Source organism: Amphibalanus amphitrite, unplaced genomic scaffold (genome assembly GCF_019059575.1).
Source record: "Amphibalanus amphitrite isolate SeventyFive unplaced genomic scaffold, NRLGWU_Aamphi_draft 000083F_arrow, whole genome shotgun sequence".
Classification (NCBI taxonomy): Eukaryota; Metazoa; Arthropoda; class Thecostraca; order Balanomorpha; family Balanidae; genus Amphibalanus; species Amphibalanus amphitrite.
Window position 1 is genome coordinate 125,391 of NW_024881579.1, and position 23,687 is coordinate 149,077.

Genomic DNA, 23,687 nt, shown 5'->3' on the forward strand with positions numbered 1-23,687 from the left:
AACTGGTGAGGGCTCGGACCAGTTAGCGCGGACTGACGGAGGATGACGGAGGCCGTGACGCGGCCGGACAGCCGCCGTCGCCGTCCGGTGTTGCGCTGTCAGTGTCTGTGTCGACGCTGGGACGATGAGACGCCGCCGGTTGCCGCCGACACGACACAGCTGTCGCGCTCTGACGCGGCTGTCACAGGCGGCAGCCGCGAGCCGGGTGGAGACAGAACGCCTCAGGGGAGCAGAGAGACCCGTCAAACTGTCTGCCGCCGCTCTCCGTCATATGCAACCCGCGGAGAGGATGCTAACAAAAACACTACCATAAATTCTGGAGGCTACAGGTTGGACGTGAGTCGGTAGAAATGATAAGACTCAGTCTGACCATTGAGGACAAAATAAAGAATAAATGTAAAAATACAATATTTGTTTTGTTCAGAAAGACGTCCGATATGAAAGAAGTCTTTGTAGTCTATTCATTAGACGTCTAGCGATGCATGTTAGTCAAAACATACATGGGTGAAATTTTTCCATGGGAAGTTGGTGGGGCAAAAAGTCGTAAAACCTACATACTACAGGGTGGAAAGTAATTACGCGAACATACTTTTTCGTCTTATAGCAATGGAAAAAGCGGCGGTGACATGAAAATTTCATCTTTTCATATATTCCTATTTATGTGCGATACACTGACAAAGGCGTTCAGGCATAATTAACATGAGCATGTCAAGCACTGTTGGCCAAAGCTTAGTCCACTCCTCCTGGAGCTGTCTGGTGAGGCAATCGATGTTGGTGGCTACTAACAGCTCTTAGACGCTCTCCTGAAGAGTCGCCTGGATATTTTTGATCAAATTGAGGTCTGGGCTATTCCCAGATTGACCATTATATGCCCAGAAGAAGAACGGGTTCTCAAAGCACCAGTCTTGCGTCTTTTTGGCCGTGAGAGGAAGGACTTTATCAATCATGAAGAAGAGTTTCTTTGCGTCGGGCACAAAAGTGCGCTCAATCATTTTGCCCCTTTTGGTGCATTGATGGATTAGATAAAGAGACTCGTCTGGAACGATGTTCCACTAGTTGTATACTTTATTTTTGGTGGCCTTGTTGGTCACTACATGCAATTCTGACACCATCCGGGCGCTCATAACACGCTGATGTGTGTTCCTTTGCCGGATGTTTGAAGGTTGGGACGGGCGGGACGTCGGACGCATCAGCAGCCCCCAACGCGTTGTTCTGCAGGTTTGACGGATGAAATAGCTTCGAAGATGTCTCACTCAACCACAAAGCCAGCTGCCTGTCCTCCTCTATTGTCGCCTGAGCCGTAGATTGACGAGCGTTGTTACGCGCAGAACACCGTAGCCAGAGCGTTGCTTGTATTCGTCACGATGCGGTCGACTAGCGAATACTGATGCGTAGGTGCAGCATATGAAGCAGCGTGGCAACTCAAACTGGCACTAGCGCAGGTAGGCACGGTAAACAACGATGCATCTAGCGGTTTCTGCAAAGGCAAAAACATTGAATAAACGATACGGAAAAATAGAACAAATTCAAGAGCGCGATAATCTAGAAGCAATAAAGCAATAAATCATAATGTTCAATTCTTACCAACGATTTCGTCCACTCAGGCGCCATGCCTCCATTCTCGACGGAGTACACCATGAAAAGGACTGAGTATGGCGGCTGACTTAGAGCCCGCCAGTCACGGGAACCCGCAAGTACTGCAGACACGCGGACATAAACATTAACACATGAGCATGCCATACTCATCCGTAAAACAAATAACATGCGGAATAACAGAAAAATATCCCCGTATAAACTCATCCCGCGAAACACAACACAAAAAGATAACACATATATCGTACGCAACGAACAAGTACCGCCCGCGACAGAGATGGGCAAAAGTATCGATCAGCTGTTCGCGCCGTCTGAGACACGGCCAATAAAGCTACCGCGCGAAGCCAGCGTGGGGGGACGGGAACGGCTCAGGAAGGGGCAGGCTGCTCCATCTCGCGGCTGTCTGGGAAACTCCACCGCACCGCGCAGACCGTAAGGCGCAGGTGTCGCTGCAGACGCATGACTCCTCCGTCACGCGCACACAGGCGCGCGGCTCACAGGCGCACTAACACCCGCCCCTTTTTGACTTCGCCGTCAAAACAAACTTAAACTTTCCTTCTTCACTCGGCCTCGGTAGCGCCGATAATCTTCACCACCTTGGTGATGGGTCGCGCATAAGTCGTGCCGCGGACGCGGACCCACACGGTGCGAACTCGTCCGTCCGCGGCCGCCGGCGCCGCCTCTACGCGTCCGAGCGGCCAAGTTCCGCGAGGAACGGCGTCGTCCACCATGAGCACGATGTCCCCTGGCTTCATGTTCGTCGTGCTTCTTGTAGATCGTCCTGCTCTCGTCTGCAACAACGGCAGGTACTCCCTGCGCCAACGGCGCCAGAATTGCTCCGCCAAGTAGGCGGCTCGTCTCCATTGGCGGCGACCGACTAGGTCGCAGTCTGTAGTAGCGCTGCTGCTGGGAAGCGTTACACACTTGAGGTGCAGGATGTGGTTAGGTGTGAGCGGAGTCTCGTCTCTGGGGTCAGCACTGACCGGCGTCAGAGGCCGGTTGTTAATTATACATTCGACCTCACACAGGAGTGTGTGAAGCGTCTCGTCTGTCATGGATTGTTCGGTCAGGATGGCGTTCAGGATCTTGCGGATAGTGCGAATCTGCCTTTCCCAGGCTCCGCCGAAGTGCGATGCGTGCGGCGGGTTAAACCTCCAGTCGATCTTCATGTCCAGGGCAACTTTCTGGATCCGGTTGTTGTCGTTCTGCAGCTTGTCGACTTCGTTTCGGAGCTCTCGGTCTGCGCCCGTGAAGTTTGTACCGCGGTCAGAGCGCAAGGTGCGTACGTCGCCTCGGCGAGCGACAAACCTGCGCAGTGCGCACAGGAACGAGTCAGTTGACAAGCTTTCCGCCACCTCTATGTGCACCGCTCGCGTTGCGAGGCACGTGAAGATTACGCCATACTTCTTGACGTGAGACCTGCCCCTCTTGACGTAGAAGTTGCCGAAAAAGTCGACACCGGTCCTGGTGAACGGTTTCTCGCCTTCACGAACCCGATCCTCCGGAAGGTCGGCCATCTTTTGAGTCTCCGGCGGTCTCTGCCTTCGGCGGCAGCTCAGGCAGCGGCTCAACACGCGCCTGACGGCCGAGTTAGCTCCCAGCACCCAGTAAGACCTACTGATGTCAGCCATGACGTGCTGTCTTCCTTCGTGGCCGGCTCTGCAATGAAAGTCCTCGATCAGCATATCAATGACGCGCCCCTTCTTCGGAAGGATCGCTGGGCACTTGGCAGTCTGGCACAGCGCGGAGTTCCTCAGGCGACCCCGAGTTCTCAGCACGCCATCCTGGAGGCCGGGATCCAGGCGGGCGAGCGGGCTCGACAGACGTACTTCCTTGCCCGCTCTCAGGTCCTTCATCTCCTGCGGGAAGCTCGCTTCCTGCTCCGACAAGATGATGAGTTTCTCAGCGTCTGCAATCTCCTGTACGCTGAGCTCGGCCGGCGACGACATGATGCCGCCACGTTTCTTGTCCCTCAGCATCCGCAACACACGGCGGATCCATGCCACCGCCCTGGTCAGCCGTCTCCAAGTCGAGTAGTGGTTGACTAGCCTCTTCATCGGCCTGACGGCGTCGGCATTGCCCTCGACGCTGCTCAGGCATGTAGATGTCTTCACCTCCGGATCGTGCTCGGAGACTCCTTCTCCAGCTTCTGGGTCGCTCGGCCACGTCTCCGGCGGCCCCTTCAGGAACTGAGGACCGGCTCTCCAGAGGCTACTGCCCATCAGCGTTTGGGCGTCCACTCCCCGGGAGACCAGATCCGCCGGGTTCTGACCTGTGGGCACAAACCTCCACTGTTCGACGCTCGACCCGTCATGAATAGCCGCGAGCCGATTCGAAACGAATACATGAAACCGTGTCCTGGTGTTGCGGATGTACTTCAGTACTGTCGTACTGTCAGTCCAGTAGTTCTGTTCAACTCGGGTGTCCAGTGCGCGGACCAGCTCTTGTCCTGCCTCAACCGCCAGCTTGGCAGCAGCCAACTCGAGTCGGGGGATAGTGAGCGCTTTCACGGGGGCCAGTCGAGCTTTGCTGGCGAGCAGAGCGCAGTGAGCGCGTCCTTCCGGCGTCACGGTACGCAGATAGGAGACGGCGCCATAGGCTCTCTCGCTCGCGTCCGCGAAGTGGTGCAGCTCCACCGTCCCGTCCAGTCTTCCCGCCGTAACGCACCTGGGGAAGAAACAGTGAGACAACTGCGGCAGGTCTCGCAGCCATCGCTCCCAGGATTCTCTCGTAGCTTTGGGCACTTCCTCATCCCAGCCCACTTTCAGCCGGAACAGGTCTTGGAGCAAGATCCTCGCTCTCACGATGCATGGAGTCACCAGTCCCAGCGGGTCGTAGCAGGACGCCGTAGCCGACAACATCCCCCTCTTCGTCTTCGGTTTCTTCGTCAACTTGCTGACGTCTACCTGGAAGCTGAACATGTCGGAGTTAGTGTCCCACAGTACTCCCAGGGCGCGTTCCACTGGAAGAGCGTCTGTCCCCGGCGTGAGCTCTTTCACTTTCTTTGTCCTCTCTTCTCTGGGCACAGATCTCAGGACTCCGACACTGTTACTGCTGATCTTGGTAAGCTTGAAGCCGCCCTCGGCGCAGAGCGCCTTGAGGTCTCCGACCAGTTTGACCGCGGCTCCTTCGCTTCCCACAGACTTCAGGACGTCATCCACATAGAAGTTCCGTCTCACGGTGTCTCTGGCCTCCTCCATCTTCTGACCGAACTCCTCAGCTGTCCTGTGCAGCGCCAGGTTGGCGCAGCTCGGTGAAGACGTAGCACCGAAGAGATGTCTTGTATTGCGATATTCCTTGGGCGTGCAGGTGACATCTCCTCGTGGCCACCACAGGAACCGCAGGTAGTCTCGTTGATGTTCGGGGACCAACACCTGCATGAACATGGCCTCGATGTCCCCCGTGAAGGCGTACGGCTGTTCACGGAAACGGATGAGCACGTCAATCAGTGGGTTAGTCAGGTCAGGTCCCTGCAAGAGAGTGTCATTGAGAGACACGCCGTTGAACTTGCTCGCGCAGTCAAACACAACCCGAACCTTCTCTTTCTGCGGATGCCGAACTCCGAAGTGCGGGATGTACCACTTGCATGCTGGTTTATCGTTGTCTGGGGCCTCTTCCGCATACCCCTTCTCCAGCAGGTCTGCCATCACAGCCTTGTACTCTTCAGCGTACTTCGGGTCCTTCTCAAAGGCCCTCTTCAGAAGATTGAGCCTCTTGAGAGCAACTTGACGGTTGTTGTCAAGAAGCGGCTTGCTCTCCCTGAAGGGCAGCTTGATCTCGTATCTCCCTTCTCTTCGTCTGCAGCCTGTCTCCATCTGTGTGCACCATCTTACATCTTCAACCGACAGACCTCTTCTTGTGTCGGCTCGGTCCTCGAACAGCTCTTCTGGGCCCAGTGCGTCCACGATCTTGATGCGGTTGATGCTGACTGACTTGGTGAACTTCCCGACACCACTCAGCACCCAACCATACCTCGTTCTCACAGCATAGGGACCATCATCTCGGCTCGGACACACTTCCACAGGCTCCATCACACTGGCCGCGTTACCTCCTATCAGGAGGCCAATCTCTTGGTCACCTGATAGTGTCTCCAGAAATACTCCAGCATCTTGCAGGTATTTCCATTTACTCACATCTTCTTCGGATGGAATGTCTTCAGACGTCACAGGGATGTGGTCCAGGACATACAGAGGCGGCAGCTCCATGCAGTTGTCCCCATCGAGGCTTCTGATGACCAGACCAGGAACGAGACAGCTGTCCATCACCGCCTCTCCCCTGATCGTGCACACCCTCAGTGATGAGTTGTTTTGCGGCGTCACCTTCATCTTCTGCAACAGGTGCTTTGAGATGAACGAGTGTGTGCTACCGCTGTCCAGAAAGGCGTTAGTTACCACAGTCTCCTTGTCTAGCCCCACCATCACCTTCAGCACCTGGAGCTTGGCCCCTCCCGCCCCGCTGGGCGCCAGATGGCCTGTTGTAGCACTTGGTGTTGGACTTATCCTATCTTCATGGAGCACAGTTGGGTGGCTTCTGTTGCACCGCTCACAGGTCCTCCTTTCCTTACAGAACCTGGAGCGGTGGCCATGCTGAAGACAGGCGAAGCAGAGGCCCTTCTCTTTCACGAACTTGCTCCTCTCCTCGTGCGTCCTGGACTCGAACTTCTTGCAGTTTTCGATCTGGTGTTTTCCCTGGCAAAAGAGACATGATGGGTGTGCATTCTCCATGGGCTGGACACTTCCTGCTAGAGTTCTTCCAGCGATTACCCTTCCTGAGGGCTGCACCTTCAGCTTTGTGTCATCTTTCTTGGTTCTTGTTCCTGGGCACAGCACATGTCGTCCGTACGAGGGGTTCGTTGCAATCCTTGCTTCAGTCTCGATGAATTGGACAAGATCACTGAAGTTCGCTGGACGTCTCCCTTCCTGTTCGATGGCATCAGCTTTCCGGCGCCACCTCTCAGTCAGGTGATACGGGAGCTTCTCCAGCAGTCTCCGGATGGTCTTCGAGTCAACAGACCCCACACCGTGTGGCAGGTTCTCGAGCGCGTTCATGCAGCCCCTGAGGAAGATGCCAAAGTCATCCAGTCCGTCTCCATCATCCGCTCTAAGGGTGGGTAGGGCTAGCATCTCGTCCACCAGACTAGCTACGGTCTGAGCCTGACAGTCGTACCTGCGGCGGAGCAACATGACAGCTTGGGCATAGCCCTGCTCTTCAGGCAGATGAACGCAGGTCTGAACGAGGTCGTGTGGCTTTCCCTTGGTGAACTTAAGCAGGTACAGGAGCCTCTCAGCATCACAGTCCACATTTCTTGCTATGTTGGACTCGAAGGTCCTGAGGAAGGGCTTGAACTTCGAAGTGTCACCCCTGAAAGTGGTCAGGTCAAGTGATGGCAGGTGGAGACGCCTTACCATCTGCAGGTCAGTGCTGTGTTGAGCCGGAGCCCCGCCAGCTACTTGCTGCTGTGTTGGCTCGTCTTGCAGAACGGATTCTGGTGTCACTTCCTGTGGAGATGCCGCTGGAGATGTAGCATCTTGCTGAGCTGCGGCATCTTGCAGAGCTCTTGTCACCGCAGCTTCCTGTGGCTGGACTGTGTCGGCGGCAGCAGCCCCTTGCAACCACATACTTGCAGCTCTTGTCGCATGCTCCACCTTCAGCATCTCCTCCAGGACCTTCTCCTTGGCTTCACTCTCGTCTATCTCCGCCTGGATCTCCAGCTCTTCTCTCTTCTTTCTCAATGCAGCTTCTTCTTCTTCAAGCTGGTGCCTCTTCTTCAGGGCTTCCTTCTTGGCAGACAGCCCAGCCAGCCTCGCTCTCTCCAAAGCCCTGGCAGAGACGATGCTGACCGATGTTCGGACACTGGAGGCAGGCTTGGAACTTGCCGCACTTCCACCTCCAGATCTTGATGATCCCGACTTCACACTCTTCCCATCATCGGCTTTCTTCGGCTCACACTCTTCATGCAGCTTATCGGTCTCTTCCTTGGCCTGCTTCCTAGCTCCCTGACTCTGGAACTCTTCTTCCTTCAAGAGCTCTCTCAACCTCTCCAACAAGACTGGCTTTCTTCCCCGCACATCTTCTCCACGCCTAGTCAACTCCCCGACCAGCTCCTCCTTTGTCAACTTGTCAAGGTCCATGGTTATCGTTGACACACACGGTCAAGCAAGGTCAAGCGAGGTCAACGTCAAGTGAGGGGGTCATGTGGGTCAGGTTGGGCAGGTCAGAAGGATAGGGTTGCTGGCACGATAAGTTATGAATGAACACTTCAACCTTAAGCTAAACACATGTCAAACTAGCACCGAGAATACCTACACGAATGTCAGCCTCATATGGTTCAGACACACCACATCATTGCACCTGTTCCATGCATGCCTCAAAAGTCTTAACAAACAGAAAAGATCACTGGTCAGACCTCTTTCCCTGCCATCAGGAGCAGCAGCACCCACCATCAGTAGCAGTGGCGTCCACCCAGTAGGTGCCAGCCAGCAGACGCGAACCTCCGCCACCGCAGGGACATTAGGCTGCTGGAACCTCCATCCTGGATCCAGTCCCCACGGCGGCAGGCAATCGCGTCTGCAGCGGTCATGCGTCGGCCGGTAGCGACGGAATCAGCAAGCAGACATGCTGATGCCCCCGGAAGACGATGATGAAGACGATCGTTGAAACTATTGTCGCCTGAGCCGTAGATTGACGAGCGTTGTTACGCGCAGAACACCGTAGCCAGAGCGTTGCTTGTATTCGTCACGATGCGGTCGACTAGCGAATACTGATGCGTAGGTGCAGCATATGAAGCAGCGTGGCAACTCAAACTGGCACTAGCGCAGGTAGGCACGGTAAACAACGATGCATCTAGCGGTTTCTGCAAAGGCAAAAACATTGAATAAACGATACGGAAAAATAGAACAAATTCAAGAGCGCGATAATCTAGAAGCAATAAAGCAATAAATCATAATGTTCAATTCTTACCAACGATTTCGTCCACTCAGGCGCCATGCCTCCATTCTCGACGGAGTACACCATGAAAAGGACTGAGTATGGCGGCTGACTTAGAGCCCGCCAGTCACGGGAACCCGCAAGTACTGCAGACACGCGGACATAAACATTAACACATGAGCATGCCATAGGTACTCATCCGTAAAACAAATAACATGCGGAATAACAGAAAAATATCCCCGTATAAACTCATCCCGCGAAACACAACACAAAAAGATAACACATATATCGTACGCAACGAACAAGTACCGCCCGCGACAGAGATGGGCAAAAGTATCGATCAGCTGTTCGCGCCGTCTGAGACACGGCCAATAAAGCTACCGCGCGAAGCCAGCGTGGGGGGACGGGAACGGCTCAGGAAGGGGCAGGCTGCTCCATCTCGCGGCTGTCTGGGAAACTCCACCGCACCGCGCAGACCGTAAGGCGCAGGTGTCGCTGCAGACGCATGACTCCTCCGTCACGCGCACACAGGCGCGCGGCTCACAGGCGCACTAACATCCTCTGTTCAGGTTTGGCGGTCTTTAGAAAACTTAAATTGACAATCCTGCTGTTAATTCATGAATTTTGGCCATCTCGATTGTTTGTACGGCTTGATTTTCGAATTTTCACGGATTTATGTATGAATCGTGATATCTTAGATCGGGTACCCGGCCAAAGTAAACCATTTCGCCTGTTTTCGGGTCGACTGTTGTCGTTTGGTCGCGGAAATGTTGACCACCCATTCGGCGCCTGAATTCGCCGAGGTTTTACTGCCGCCAACGGCTTTGCTTTTTAAGTCCTCTTAAGTTGTATTATGCTTCAACCAAAGGTGTAATTGAGTAATGCTGGTGCCGAGACCGTTCCGAGTCCCTTCCGCACCAATCCAGCCAAAATAATCACAAACGCTTTCCCTGGCGACTTCAAATTGAGCTCTTTGTCCATTTTGGTCTTGAGCAGCGTATGGCGTCAGCACCACTCGAAGCCGAGAGGTGTTGTAGACCTTCCAAGTCATTTTTCAAAGTAAGGTCACTTTTGTTAGATGAGGCGACAACAAACACGACCAGTCATGTTCCATAACAGCCCGCGCTCATACAAAATCTCCACTGACGGGCGAAATTGTAAGAAAATACATGTTCGCGTAATTACTTTCCACCCTGTAGGTCGTTCAATAAGTAAGGTAAAATGTGCTATAGCTCATTAATCTTAACAAGTTAAACAAAATAAAATATGTCATCTGAATCTACGAAAAATTTGCTACACAACGTATCCAACCGTTTTTAGGAGTTTGAAAAATTGTTCGAACACGGTCGGCATGAAAACATTGATGCAGCACCGTTCCGTTTGGGAAGTGCCTTTTTGTCAGGTGAGCCTCGAGTTCATCTCAAAACCGGCGTCGGTAGCAAATTGTACCCTGATGACGCCATATGGCCATTAACAATGCTTAGTGGTGGGCAGTGGGTAGTGATACGGCAGTGTAAGAGACAAAATTCTACGGCAGGCAGACCTATGCTTGCAGTACCCTCTGGATCTGGCACCATCCGTGAAATCAGCGAGGTGATGATGGAGACCCAAAGCATTCGCTTGACTGACTTCATTTACGGAGTGAAGTGTTCTGTCGAATCAGCTTCAGGCATCATCAGATACGTTAAATATTTTCAAGGTCTGCCTGAGATGGATACCAAAAGAGTTCACTCAACAACAGAAGGATGCCCGACTAGGCACCAGTGCGGGTGTGGCTTTGCTCTTTCAGTACAGGAATGCTGGAGTATAGCCCTGATCTGGCGCCGTCCAGCTTCAATCTGTTCGGATCGCCGGAAGACGTTCTGTTTCCGGGAATAGCTTTTTACGGATGAGGCAATCAAGAAAATAAAAAGACATGGTAAAAAACATCAATAAGGAGTTTTCCGAGCGGGTTTTCAGTGTTTGGTGGAGTGCTGATATAAGCACGTGCGCCTGAACGGTGATTGGAAGTAGGTGCGAGTTCTGAAGGCTGGGGTGGTTGACCGATGGGACCTGCTACCAAATGCTTATAGCCATTTTGAAGACAATATTTCAATTAACATATGTTGCAAGTTTCATGACGTTACACCAAAGGTGGACTGAAATAAATGCGATTTTACCTTACTTGTTGAACGACCTAGTACAATGTTCGATTGTCAAGTCAAAGTTAAATAAAATGCTACACTGAATAATTGATTGGTAAGGCAGCAAAGTCCTACAAATCAGCTAAAGTTGATGGGCAAAAACGCTTCGGTATTGGTGGGAAAATGGCAGGTTAGTGGGGCAGCCGCCCCATCAGCCGTATAGAAAGCTCCGCCCATGAAAACACGGCACGATCAAAACTGAAACCCTGTATTACACGGCCATTGCAGAGCGTCGGTCACCATTTTACCGACAGTCCAGTGATGTAGTCTGTATCAGACACATCCCACAACGTCATCCGGTCACATTCGATTTGTGCCGGTCCCCATTGGTCGGTCCCCCTGCGACCGACGTCTGCTCTGCAATGCATGAAACGTCCTCCGGCCCGCGCCGGACCCCTCATAAAGCTGCGGCCCCGGTCGCCGGGCCGTCTATCCCTGCACATCGACTAACGGAGACGACACTGGTCCAGACGGGATGAAACGGCCGCCCGCCAGAGCGCTGAGTGAGCAACCCCGCAGCGGCGCTCATGAATGGATGATGGCTCATGAGTGACTTAGAGACCGATGGTCGGCATCTCAGGAACGAATCATGAGTAAATGATGAACGATTTGAGAGAAACGTGTGACTTATGAGTAGTGCATGTGCCCAACTCAAATTGAAATGCCCAAAGGCCAACACTCTGGACATTTTAAGCGCAAATGCGAATGACTCAAGGATAGCAGTAGTCTTTTGAGGAACTAATATGGTAGATTATCTGATGACGATCTGACAGTGCAGTAGCAGGCTGCACTGTCACTGTCACACTGTCACACATAGGCACTGTCACACTGATGGACAATAGCAGGTCTACTGTCGGTTTCGACAGCATCCCGGTCGTTTGCTAGCAGTCCGACACTCCCAAACAACCGTCTGCTGACGGCCGACAAATTCGTCGGCAGGTCGCCAGTTGTCCGACCAACAACGACGGCTCTCCGGGGGTAATGTTCCGACGCTTCTGTCCCTCGAGAATCGAGCGAGCCATTCGACAAACAACAGCTCCGCACACGAGCGCGGTAAGTACTTCAAAACAGGTGGCAGCCACCCGGCGGGTATCCTGGGGGACGGACTAGGCCACTTTGCAGACAGGCCGACGGTGACGGGTAAACAGACCCAGGTATCCACACTCCACATCCTCGGGTCAATTGGAGAGACGCGCGACCGGGATGAGACACAATGCAACAGCGAGCAAGGTAGTCAATGCGAGTAAAGAGAGAAATGAAGAAGGCATCCGCACTGCCGTTGCTGACCTCTTCACATCAAAAGTTTGACCGGTTCCGGCGGAGTCGCGGACCAGTTCTCCAGTAGCTGGCGGCGTCGGCGCCCAACACATAAAAGAACCGTTGGCACCCGGCGGTGAATTTACTCCGAGCCTCCAGCCTCGCAGTTCTCACAGTCGGCGCCTCTGGAACGACACTCAGCCCGTGGCGTGACCGTTAAACTGATTCGGCTCGTCGCCGAGTGGAATTTCTCCAACACAGCCTAAATGCCGTGCACTTCATACTGCAGCAGCTTCACAAAGACCTTGACGGATCCAGCGATCCGTCTACTCGTCATTCGCTGCTGCCCTGCCGACACCAAATTTAGACTAGTGATACACGGGTCATTGACCCAGCTCTCTTGACCACAACCTCAAAGTTCAGACGCAGCTACAATTTCCGTGTGAACGGATCTTTCAAAGGACGGCGCTGGACTTCAACAGACCTCTCTAACCGCCCAGAAAGTTTCCGTTTGGACGTCCTCAGCGCTCCGGTCCCAGCTGAGGGCACTCCGTCATTGGCAAGCGGTTCATCTGACAGCAGCGGGGTCGGACAGCACCGCGGTCGATTAATTCCTGGTACCCGAGTTTATTATGCAGTCCTCGGGCCTCTAGTGTCCCCCTGGTGACTGTGGTATCGAAATGGCACCGAGTGACATCCCGCTCCGGTTCCCGGGAGCCTCTGATGGACTTCCCCCAATGGCGTTTGGAAAGGGCGAGCCATGAGGTAACACTGCAAGCTGTGTTTGGTATGCGATGAGACAGCTTTGGACAGCACCAGTGAGTGGTGCCGTTTGTGGTCGGGTTTGTTGATTAGGAATATGTCTAAAGATCATGTCACGGACAGGTCGGTACTGATAATTCGTTTTCATCTCTCCTTTGATACCGCTGGCCCAAAGACAGGGTGCTGAGTCCAGAAAGCGCGGCGACCCGGAGCCTCTATCCGCTGGCTGACATTTGGTGGGATTTGGAACAGGTGCACTTCGAGCAAAGCTCACGCCTCGGCGCCACCGAATTTCAGCCGCCCTCGAACGCAAAGCCGGCGACGACGCCCGTCCGCCGGCTCCTCTATAAGTGAGCCTCAGTTGCACGTCCCTTTTTTCTGCAGAGAGCTCAGAGGACGGAAGGAGCAGCCACACCAAACGCTCTCTCAAAGGACAACGCAACGCGTATCTCCGCGATAGCCTATACCGGCACGCGATGTGGTGGACAAGGCCACGTTTTCACTACGCTAGTTCCCAGATCTCGCCCAATGGCACACTCTCTCCATAGCCCGCGGCTGACAGCCAGTGGCGATGCAGACGGTAGACATAAATGTTGCACTGGTACCAACAGCAGTGTTCAATCCGGGGCGGTCCGCCTCCCAGGTCAGCTCACAGCAGAGGAGACATCTGCACCACGGAACGCGTCGTCGACTATCTGCCAGCTTTCGGTCGCCGTCAGTCGCCGGACGGAGGGTGAGAAGGAGACAAATTGAAGCAGCGCGTGACTAACGGTTGTGCGGGGCGGACCTGTTGAATGTTGATGTTGGTTGGCGATGGTCCTCTGACCGTGGCAGCTCCCGCAGGGGGCGACGGCGGGGTTCTTTGCGTGAGTGGCAGGGGCGAAGGACATATTCTAATATTCATTTGGCTGTTTTTACAGACCGGGTTGAGCTGACTCTGTTGCTCTTTACGAGTAGTAAGTCAACTGTTCGTTACGTTTTTACGCCACTCTGCTTGACGTATGATAGCAATGTGTACAGATACGCACATCATTCCAACATTTTGCGCCTGGTATCTTTGAATTCACGAGGCAGCACTGATACCCACTAGCTCTCACCAAAGTTTGCCACTGAAATTTATAAGCGGACTCAATTATAAGTTCACTCTGCTTAGCCTGCTGTGCTAAACTTGATTCAATCGCTCTGCGTTCAGCGCAAACTGCACTCCCGCAAGTTCGCGGAACTGAGAGAGACAACTCCCATTGCAATCTTCATGCACAGTGGACTAGGCGTCGGCAGCGAGAATTCGAAACACCCTTGGTGCTCACGCCAAGATGAAATTGCACGTTGACAAACATAACTCTAACTTATGGTCTCGCACACCTAATTCATGTGCTACAAGCGTTGCAAAATTGAGCTTCCTCGCACACATTTTCATTACTCTGAGTCCCACCATATCAATAATCTACCACGGCAGGATCCACGTGGGAATAACACAACCCAAACAACACTCGCCACCTTATTTCTAACTGCACAACTTTGCGCCAAGGATGATGGACGGCACATAGCCTGTCACCGTCCGGCGACCGCTGGTCCATATACCTGTTATCGGCACCGAATAAATGATATGCGATCAATTACCCAGACAATCAGCGAGGGGTCGGCGGGCGGCCGGTGCTGTGACTCGGCAGGGTGTTCGGTAGGTTTTCTGTGGGGGGTAAACGCACGGTGGGGCAGCGCTGTGTTATGGCTCAATTTCGCACGGATGCCTGATGCATACAAATATAAATTGCGAACAGAATATTGGAGAATGATGTTGAAAAGTAAATAAGAGCGATAGATTCGATGATGAAAATGATGTGAAAAAAGAAAATATTTCTAGTTCGCGTACCACATTTCTAACCATTGGTAATGCGCTTCACCGAGCATTGGGTAAAACAGATTTATGGTAAAACAGCAATTGCAACGTTAGATGGCTCTTGTTTGGAACTAAGTCATCCAATAGAATGGCTGTCATTGCCGGTAACTAAAAAAGATAAATACGAGCAATCTAATTCGTAGACAAATACCGACCGGCCCCTGTCATCATGCTTTGACAAGGCAGCCGAAATATATTATGATATTACAACCTCGATGATAGCGTGTTCGAGAGCGCTAGTCAAGTTAATTGTTCTACAAGAAACCATTATTTCTGAATCGATCGGGTGGCTCTTCCACCTGAAAGTAGCTCAATTTGAGGCTTCCTTTATTATCGAACACACATACGGATGATATCACCTGTTTTTGTGATCTAGTTAATTAACGGGTTGCATGCAAGTCAAAAAGTGCCGCGCGCGGTGTGCTTTTGGAGACAAAAGCATACACGCGTGTAAAATCGGCTTTTGGTAAATTCGGACATGTGATTCCGAGCAGAATCCCATTGGTGATGATCATCAATGGCACATAAATCTCCCGCTTTCTGTGTTAAAATCTCATACCAGCTGGAAAATGGCTTCTCCATTGACACTTATTGCCGGCATCTGAATACATGGCTGTCAGAGAGGCATTAGGCGCTCCCCCCCCCCCCGGAGGGAGGGGAAGCTCGGATCGAGGCGGGAAGGGGGTGCTGGGGATGGTGTGCTCGCTGGGCCGCGACAGAAGGGCGCCGCTCCCACCCTGCCATATCCGACAACATGACCGTAAGGGTTCAACTACGATCTTAGCACAGTAATGTTTTAAACGAATCGGCAATGCGTGCGCAGTAACTATGTGAATGGCGTTGACAGCCTATGACGCACTCTGATGCGCCTGTTTTCACTAAATCACGCACGCGATCGATGGTTTAGCGAGTCGTATGACACGCGCTGGCACGCGGTCGCTGTGACAGCGCTGTGCACCGTTTCTAAGTTGGTGTCTCACGGCCGTCAGCCTGGGGAGGGGGGGGGGGGACAGAGAGAGGTCTGTGTGTTTCCCGCCGAACCGGCCGACTGGGGCGGAGGGAGCGGCGGTTTCAGGGGAGGGGTCTGTTCCAGAGGACCCTCCTCCGTCACCGGTGACCATCCATCAGTGACGCTGCATCGTCACGCTGTGACGCGCCGCTGTCCGTCCGACAGAGTGACTCCCTCTGCCCCGGCCGAGGCTTCCCGAGACCCCGGGGGTTCAGGTCGAAAACGTGTCACATGAAGGGACCGCCATTCCCCACCGGGGTTTATCGGACCGCAAAGTGGCTGGGGTCGCCATAAATTGGGCCGCCAACCGTTAATGCAATTTGCCCAGAAAATCGGATCTGCAAAGGCTTATTCTTCGGTTGAATGCCTCACCGAAAATGAATTGATGATTTGACAGAGCTAGAAAATCCTTTTCTGAAAATGTTCAAGGAGTTCTCAAATATTGCTTCATTTTTTTCATGGTTCTTCACGTGCATGAAAAAACCTTCCTGGTTCTAATGGACGTTTCTTGTGGGACATATCGTAAAAAACTTAGGATGGGAGGAACAACACGATCGTAACTATCTTTTTTTTTTGCACATATGTCAGGCCGAACCATCCCATGACGAACATCCCTTAGGTGATGAGTTAAAGTATCGCACGGAGTTCTTCAATCAAGCCCCTAAGGCGATTTCATAAGAACATATACCTAATATTTCTTCATATGTAGCACTTCGGCAACAATGGACCTATAAACACGATAAAATTATCTGCATTTGTAAACCTGTCGGCAATCAACTATGCTTACCGATAAGATACTAACCCATGCAGCCTCATATTCCCATTACCAGGGTGCATATTTACGTCTGGACAACGAGTTGCGGGGAAAAGTGCTGATTGTGTTGCAGTTTTAGGAGCCGGTGATTGGGCTGGATTTTTGGGTTACTTTTTCGTTCCGATTCATATATTTCATAGTGTTTGGCTTTTTAATATTTTAGTTCTTTCAGATAAATATTACTTGCCTTACAACTTTTGTAAAAACGTTTCATTTTTTATAAGCCGACGTTCAGAGTCCTAAAAATACATCAGCACTACAATCATTGTAAACAAACAAATGGAGCACACAACTTGGCTCTGTTCCAAGGCCATTTTTTAGTTTATCTGGTGGTTTTCTTGCTCTTGTACGTCGTTTTGTTGGATGTTTTGAATCCCTTAAGATTGAATTATATCATATTTAAGAAGCATGTTGACTGAAAACAATCTGAAGTATCCAGGAGGCTGACAGAGGTCCTGACGTCAGACTACTGAGCAATATCAATATCAAGTTGAACAAGTTATGAAATTTTGGTTGATAAACCCAAGTTGATCGGGCTCATATATCAGCAAGAAAAAGTAAAATTAAAAGAGCTTATTGTCCAAAAACAAGCTATAATATTGCAGACCTTGGAGCAATACTGAAGAGCACGCTGAGCAGGATCATGCCAGAAAATGTTGACTGATGAGCGCATATTGATGTATTGGTATGAATATTGAATGATAACTTACAACAGCAAGATAAATTAGTGCTAACTATCAAGTTAAAATCTAGAATGAATGGACTTGGGCAGTTTTACTATGCTTAGATGCTATGCAGATTGTAATGTGCATCAGGTACTCAGTGTCTGGCAAATGAAACATGCGATCATTCCATTGCTACTGGAGGAGAAAGCTTGGATCACTAAATCCACTTTATGTTGATTTTGATGTTAATCATCATCACTGTATTTCTTTAAAAAAGGATTGTAGTAAAATTGTCAATGTGACAATCCATGCAACGATGTGATCATATTATGTGTTCATAGTCATTCGTGATAGTCATTATTGGTCAAATATACAATGGCAAAGCTCTCAGTCTCAGCGTTTCTTCCTGTGGATGGCCAGCAGTGACTCAGAGCTTAGAAGTATTAGTTTTCTTCACAGGGCTGGGATAAAAAGTACTGAGCGTAATCTTCCACCAAGGAACTCTACTTTGACATGGTATGAGATGTAGCCTGTAGGCACAAGTAGGTATGTGCTCAGTTCCTATAGTCAGTAGTTGTGTATGTTTAGTCGGGTTAGCTTAGATCAGATTGTTAGTTTTTTAATTTGCCAAATGTCCATAAAAATGTAACCTGAGCAATGAGCATACCTGAACCTGACTAACCTGACAGCTGACCTAACCTCAATCATCACACATATTTGCAGCCTACCCAAGACCTGCATGGCAGTAGCACCCAGTTATAGGTAGGTACTCACCCTAACTCAATCTTACCTGCTAACCTTCAACTTGCCAAAAGTTAGCTCACATTGCCAAGCTGTGTCCAGGGAAACAGTCAACTGAGGAACTGGCTCATTGGGTGGCTGGTGTGAGTCTGTGCATTTAAAGTGTTTCTTCTCTGAAGCTGCTCTGCACTGCTGTATGTCATGTTAGATGCTCAGAAAATGTGGGAAATGATTACTAAGCTACTTTAGTGCTTTGTTAATGCTCGAGACATGAACAAGTACAGATCCTGCAGGGTACAGCTATGAGTTAGGTGCTAGGTGAGTAGAGTATGTTATGTGAATGTGCTGTTCCCTGTTTGACCGTAAGTATACAAACAAGCACAGGGTCACAGTTATATTCAATCTCCACATAAACATACAACAAAAACGGCCATATAACCTAACTCTGAACACACCACAGATAACTTTAGCCTTTGAAGGCACAAAAATGCTTTGATTAACAGGACAGGTTTACAATATATCCTCTGTCCTTGGGGGATCTTGCTGCCAAGTTGAGGTATGATGACTGAACTTCAGGATTGATCAACCTTTTCTTAGCCACTGCTTGTATACGAGAAAGACCAAATGCTTGTTTGTTTTGATTTACAGGACATGTATACAATATATCCTCTGTCCTTGGGGGATCTTGCTGCCAAGTTGAGGTACGATGACTGAACTTCAGGATTGATCAACCTTTTCTTAGCCACTGCTTATAAACGAGAAAGACCAAATGCTTGTTTGTAAACTGCGTTGAAAATTTAATGATCTGTCAATTCTGACATGAAGGCACAAATGAAATAGTTCCCTCTCCTTTTGGAATACACAAAGCAAAATATTTAATAAATTTTAGTGGATGGACAAGAGCAATTAGCATAGCTTTCCCTCTGTTGATGAATTACACTGACGCTTATTCGCTTCATATTTTGTAACAAACGCGCTAAAACTGCAATATAACAGCACTATATGCTTCTTGACAAAATGCAATAGTATTAAAAATTTAGCCCTGATGGCATTCATTCTTGTTGGAAACGTAATTACAAAATATTTTGTAGTAACTATTAAATTCCGGCCGAAAACAGTGCACGGTTTAAAAAAGAATCATTCCAATGACGGTCCATTCTTGCGGTCCTGAAATCGCCACTATTTCCGGCCTCTCCAACGCAACTCGTTGTCCAGACGTAAATATGCTACCAGGGTGCACTGTTTAGCAATGATAGATCGAAAAACATCAAAACAGGTGACTGCTGGCTGTTGCTGAAAGGAGATCTGCAGTTTCCTTTTCAGAATCGAGGCAATGAACTCTAAGTATCGACGTCTCAATAAAAACACGCAAGTCCGGAAGCGCCGAGCTATTTCTGATCTATCCTTCGAAGAACGAGCGGCCGAGCGGCGGCGGGGAAACTGCCCGGTTCCAGACGTCGAAACAACGCCGGCGGGGCTCTGAGGTGATCCCCTCCCCAATAAAAGTACCGCGCCGCGAAACTTGATGGCGCCGAGGCGGTGCCGCAGTTCTCCAATTTGGCCCCGAAGTACGGCTCTGCACGAACAGCAGATCCATACCGGGTCTGTTTATAAATTTAGAGCCGCCCGGCTGATTGGATAGATGCTTGAGATTAGAATGACTTGCGGGACGTTTTTGATGTTCTGCCTTTAATTGGGATGCATAATAAGATAAACTTAGTTGATTATCTTTGGTAAAGATTAAGTAATGGATAAAAGTTGCGGACAGAATAAATTATATCCCTCCTTAGAAAACTGAGTGAAATGGACGGAGCTGCTACCTTTATGCCTGCTGTCTGCAGCCGCAACGGGTTCTCGTCCTAGGGCCATGCGCCCGATAGGCTGTTCGTCTGATAACCCGTCCCTACCCTCAGCAGCCCGCCGTAATCTGTCAGACGCCACACGATACGAACTGACGAGTGTCGCGATACAGACTGCAGCGATGTCATGCACGCCGCGCGGGTCTGTTGACCCGTGACCCGCCATTTGGCTACGACACCGGCTGCCACAGACCCGTTCCCAGCACAGCAGGGCCCGCTGGGGATGTGCAGAAATGAACGGAGACACGGGAGAGAGGTGTCAACTCCGACCGACTCCGACTTCGACACCCGGCAGCCTTGTGCTGAGTCAGCACAGCAGGACACGCTGAGGAGATGCAGAAATGACGAGTCGGGAGAGCTGAGATGTGAAGACAGAGAGCACACCCTGTACGGACGGCACGCTCTCCGTCGAGCAAGCTATTCTCGTACGGCGTCCGTAAAAACGACCACAGTGACAGATTGCCTTTCACGCGCCGTAATGGACGGCCATAAGTTAAATTGCCTGTGCAGAACGGGGAGGAAAGCAGTGCTAATTTAATAACCTTTTTAGACGAGCGCTACTGATGTTTTGGGAAATGTGTTACTGTTGATAGTAACTTTTAATCTTTCATAACAAACAAACGATCGACAAACATTGCATGATGTTTTAATGCCGCTAGACACCCATTTCGTTGTCAATATCGCTTACGCCGGCGTTCTATTGCATCATTTCATCCCACATTTCGTCGTCAACGACGCCGTAGAACGACACTCAACAAATGCCTCCGCCCGGTGACGGCGAGTTGGCCTGTCGAACGATAAGAGCTACACATCTCCGGGCGGCCAGCTGTTCGACAGGCATTCCCCGAGCATCTGGCAGCACTCGGAGCGCTGCCAGATCGGGACGGTGCCATCCGGGACCGAACCGGTGGCCAAGCCACGGCGCGTCCATCGTCGCATCAACTGGTCGCAGCAAAAACACGCCGCCGAGCCGGCACAAAAACCACCGCGCCGCGCCGGCCGCCGCCGCGCCGGCACAGCCGCCGAGCTGGGCCATTGTGACGCACCTGCGGCCGTCCTGACGCGCCGTCTCACCGTCCGTCGCGGCCGACGATACTCCGTCGGTGGCGACGGGGCGACGTCGGACGTGCCTGCGCCGCGGCGGGCGGCCGTGCGGCTGTTTGTGTTTGGTTTGCTCTGAGCAGGAGAGGAGCGGCGCGGCCCAGATTGTCCGATTGCCGATGCGGAGAGGCACTTTGGACGCCGGATGTGGACCCCTTAGCCCCCCCCCCCATCCACTCTGGCGAGCGGGCCGAGTGGTTCCGCGAATATATCCCGGGGCTCGTCTTCGGCCCAGCTGGGAAGGGTTACGGTGGGACAGGCACGATCCTGGGCCGGGGCACGTCTGAGACCTGAGGCTTTGCGACGCACGGATTGTAGTGTAGGAACCAAGAGGTATGACTCGTCACGTATAACCACCATTGGTTAGTGGTTACGTCGATATCGGTCACCTAGCCGACTGATAGTGCCACACTCGGGCCTATCGGGAACCGATTGGCGCATGTATCGGCATGTATCGGCTCGATTAGCTCGATCAATAGAGATATTGTTGTCATTATACGGGCGCTAATGTTGACTGGTGAGCAAGGCATGGGTACTGGCTCTGAGATGGTGGTGAGTGGTTAGGTTTTATCCCTGTTGGGAGGTATTTCAGCTCTGTCGGATCCCATGAAGATTGTGTCATCGAGATGAAATGTATTCATGACAGGAAGTGTCCACGGTCCAGATTAAATCTGTTTAATTTATAGAGCTATATTCAGCAGCTCCAGTGCAGCTTGCATGTTTAGAAGGCACGGAGAGCCCAATAATAATATTAAATGTCTCCACTGTTGAAAAATGCAAGCTTTATGTGATATTGTTTCCAAAAATGACACCAATCTATCGGCATTTTCAATCAGCGAAGTCACTCTATGTGACGTGCTTTCTGTTTGGATTGGAGACTGGCGCCACAGACCCGCAATTCACTGGTGGGGCTGACGCCATAAAGGCCCGATTCACTGGTGCCGTCGGACACAGTAATTTGCGGAGTGAGCTACGGTGGCGTCCGGACGCCTCGGCCATCCATCGTGCGTCGCCACATAGCGCGCCGCCCGGCGTGTCGCACTGTCACAGACTGACAGACTACGGCGTGTCGCACTGTCACAGACTGACAGACTGCGGGCGTATGTCGGAGACTGTCAGACTGACAGACCACGGCGTGTCGCACTGTCCCAGACTGACAGACTGCGGGCGTCTGTCGGAGACTGTCAGACTGACAGATTACAGCGTGTCCCACTGTCACAGACTGACAGACTGCGGGCGTCTGTCAGAGGCTGTCAGACTGACAGGTTACAGCGTGTGGAGACTGTCACAGACGTCAGACTGACAGACTGCGGCGTGTCTGTCAGAGGCTGTCAGACTGACAGACTACGGGTGTCTGTCACAGACTGACAGACTGGCGACTGTCGCACTGTCACTGGCTGACAGACTGCGCCGTGATGTAACTGGCACAGACTGACAGACTGCAGCATATCCCACTGTCACAGACTGACAGACTGCGGGTGTCTGTCAGAGACTGACACACTGACAGACTGCTGTGAATGGAGACTGTCAGAGACTGCGGCTGTCACTGACTGACATGCTGGGAGACTGCGGCTGTCGGTCATAGACTTACAGAGGATAAAAGACTGAAAGACTGCTGCGTGTCGTACTGTCACAAAATGACAGACTGTGGGTGTCTGACAGAGACTGAAAGACTGACAAGTCTGACATACTGCGGCGTGTGGCAGCTGTCACTGGCTGAGACTGGCATACTGCAGTATGTCACAGACTGACAGACTGACAAACGGCGATTTGTTGTTAGTCGTAACTGTCACAGACTGACACATTGACAAATTGTGGCGCACCGCATAAGCCATGTGGCAACGTTTGAGCAGAGCCGAGACCGAGCCAGCCCTCGCGGGAACGAATTCCCTCATGTGACTCTCCTCCTCATTCTTCTCCCTTCTTTCTCTCACTTCCCCAGCTCTTCCTCATAACTCTTCCCTCCACTTCCGCCGTTGTGGTCCACCACAGGCCACTGCACGCCTGGCCGACACACAGACATACAGACAGGTGCAGCGGGGCGGCCGGCAGTGTGCCGTTCACCCGACCCGGCACGGCAGCAAGGTCACATGACCGCGCCTCGTCTCCGAGCACCGCACTCATCTGCAGGTCACGTGACTACTGACCGCCCGCGGCTATGGCGAGGTGTTGCAGCGAGGCGGACATAAGCTCTGCCGTCGCAGCCTTGTTTGATGAACGACTAAGTAGGAGCTCAAAGTGCGAGGGGCGGAGGGAAGGGGACAGATTCCAGGCCAGAACGCAGAGCGCTGTAGGACAGCTTAGTCAGGTGCCCGGGCGTTGCATGGCACATCGGATCGCATGCATAATGTAGGCACGCTGCAGAGAATATTGATTACGCGACGATGGCCGTGCCGCTCTGCCCCACGAGGCGAGCTCGGCTTCGAACGGAGGAACCCTGGCACAGCGGGAAACGGCTCAGAGCAGCAGCAAACTGGGATGATGCAAGGAGCGGGGAAGTGGTGCACAAACGGGGAACCACCGTTTATGAAGTGAGAGAACATTAATTCAATCATTTGCATTTCCGAACATAAAAAAGATTAAAGGACGCCTTGCTCTGATTCAATGTGCCGTTTCGCTTGCTGCCAGTCGTTCTATTAGTCAGGGGAAGGAGGCCCAATTTTGGGCCGAATAACGCAAAATTGGGTAGAGCTTAGCAAAGGGTGGTTTCTGGGACAAAAATGACCGCTGAACCCGAATCTGACCGGTGCGCACCTCCAACTGATGTTGCACCACTTCCAGAGCACGTGCAACTGCGTGGTTCTTCTTTTTTGAAGAATGGTACCCTTTTATATATTTCAAAATAAAATAAGTCGTGTAGTTGTGATGTATTCCAAAAC

At 51.6% G+C, this 23,687-nt stretch overlaps 1 protein-coding gene across 5 annotated transcripts in view; it reads right to left on the reverse strand.

Annotated features, from left to right (window-relative positions):
• The window catches only part of LOC122379704 (heterogeneous nuclear ribonucleoprotein L-like), a 90,257-nt gene that overhangs the window by 53,805 nt on the left and 12,765 nt on the right, over window positions 1-23,687 (reverse strand). The window contains exons 1-3 of one of the 5 annotated variants that reach the window (XR_006256220.1): window positions 8,554-8,704; window positions 1,585-8,446; window positions 1,338-1,477 (exon numbers count right to left, since the gene is read on the reverse strand). The exons of 1 other annotated variant lie outside the window; for it this stretch is intronic. Coding sequence is in view for 2 of the 4 variants with exons in the window: in XM_043362103.1 (XP_043218038.1) it covers window positions 2,154-7,724 (5,571 nt within the window). In the remaining 2 variants the exon portion in view is untranslated. Of the gene's footprint in view, window positions 1-1,337; window positions 8,447-8,553; window positions 8,705-23,687 lie in introns of those variants that run through there. 3 more of the 5 variants (XR_006256221.1, XM_043362103.1, XM_043362104.1) reach the window with 3 other exon arrangements.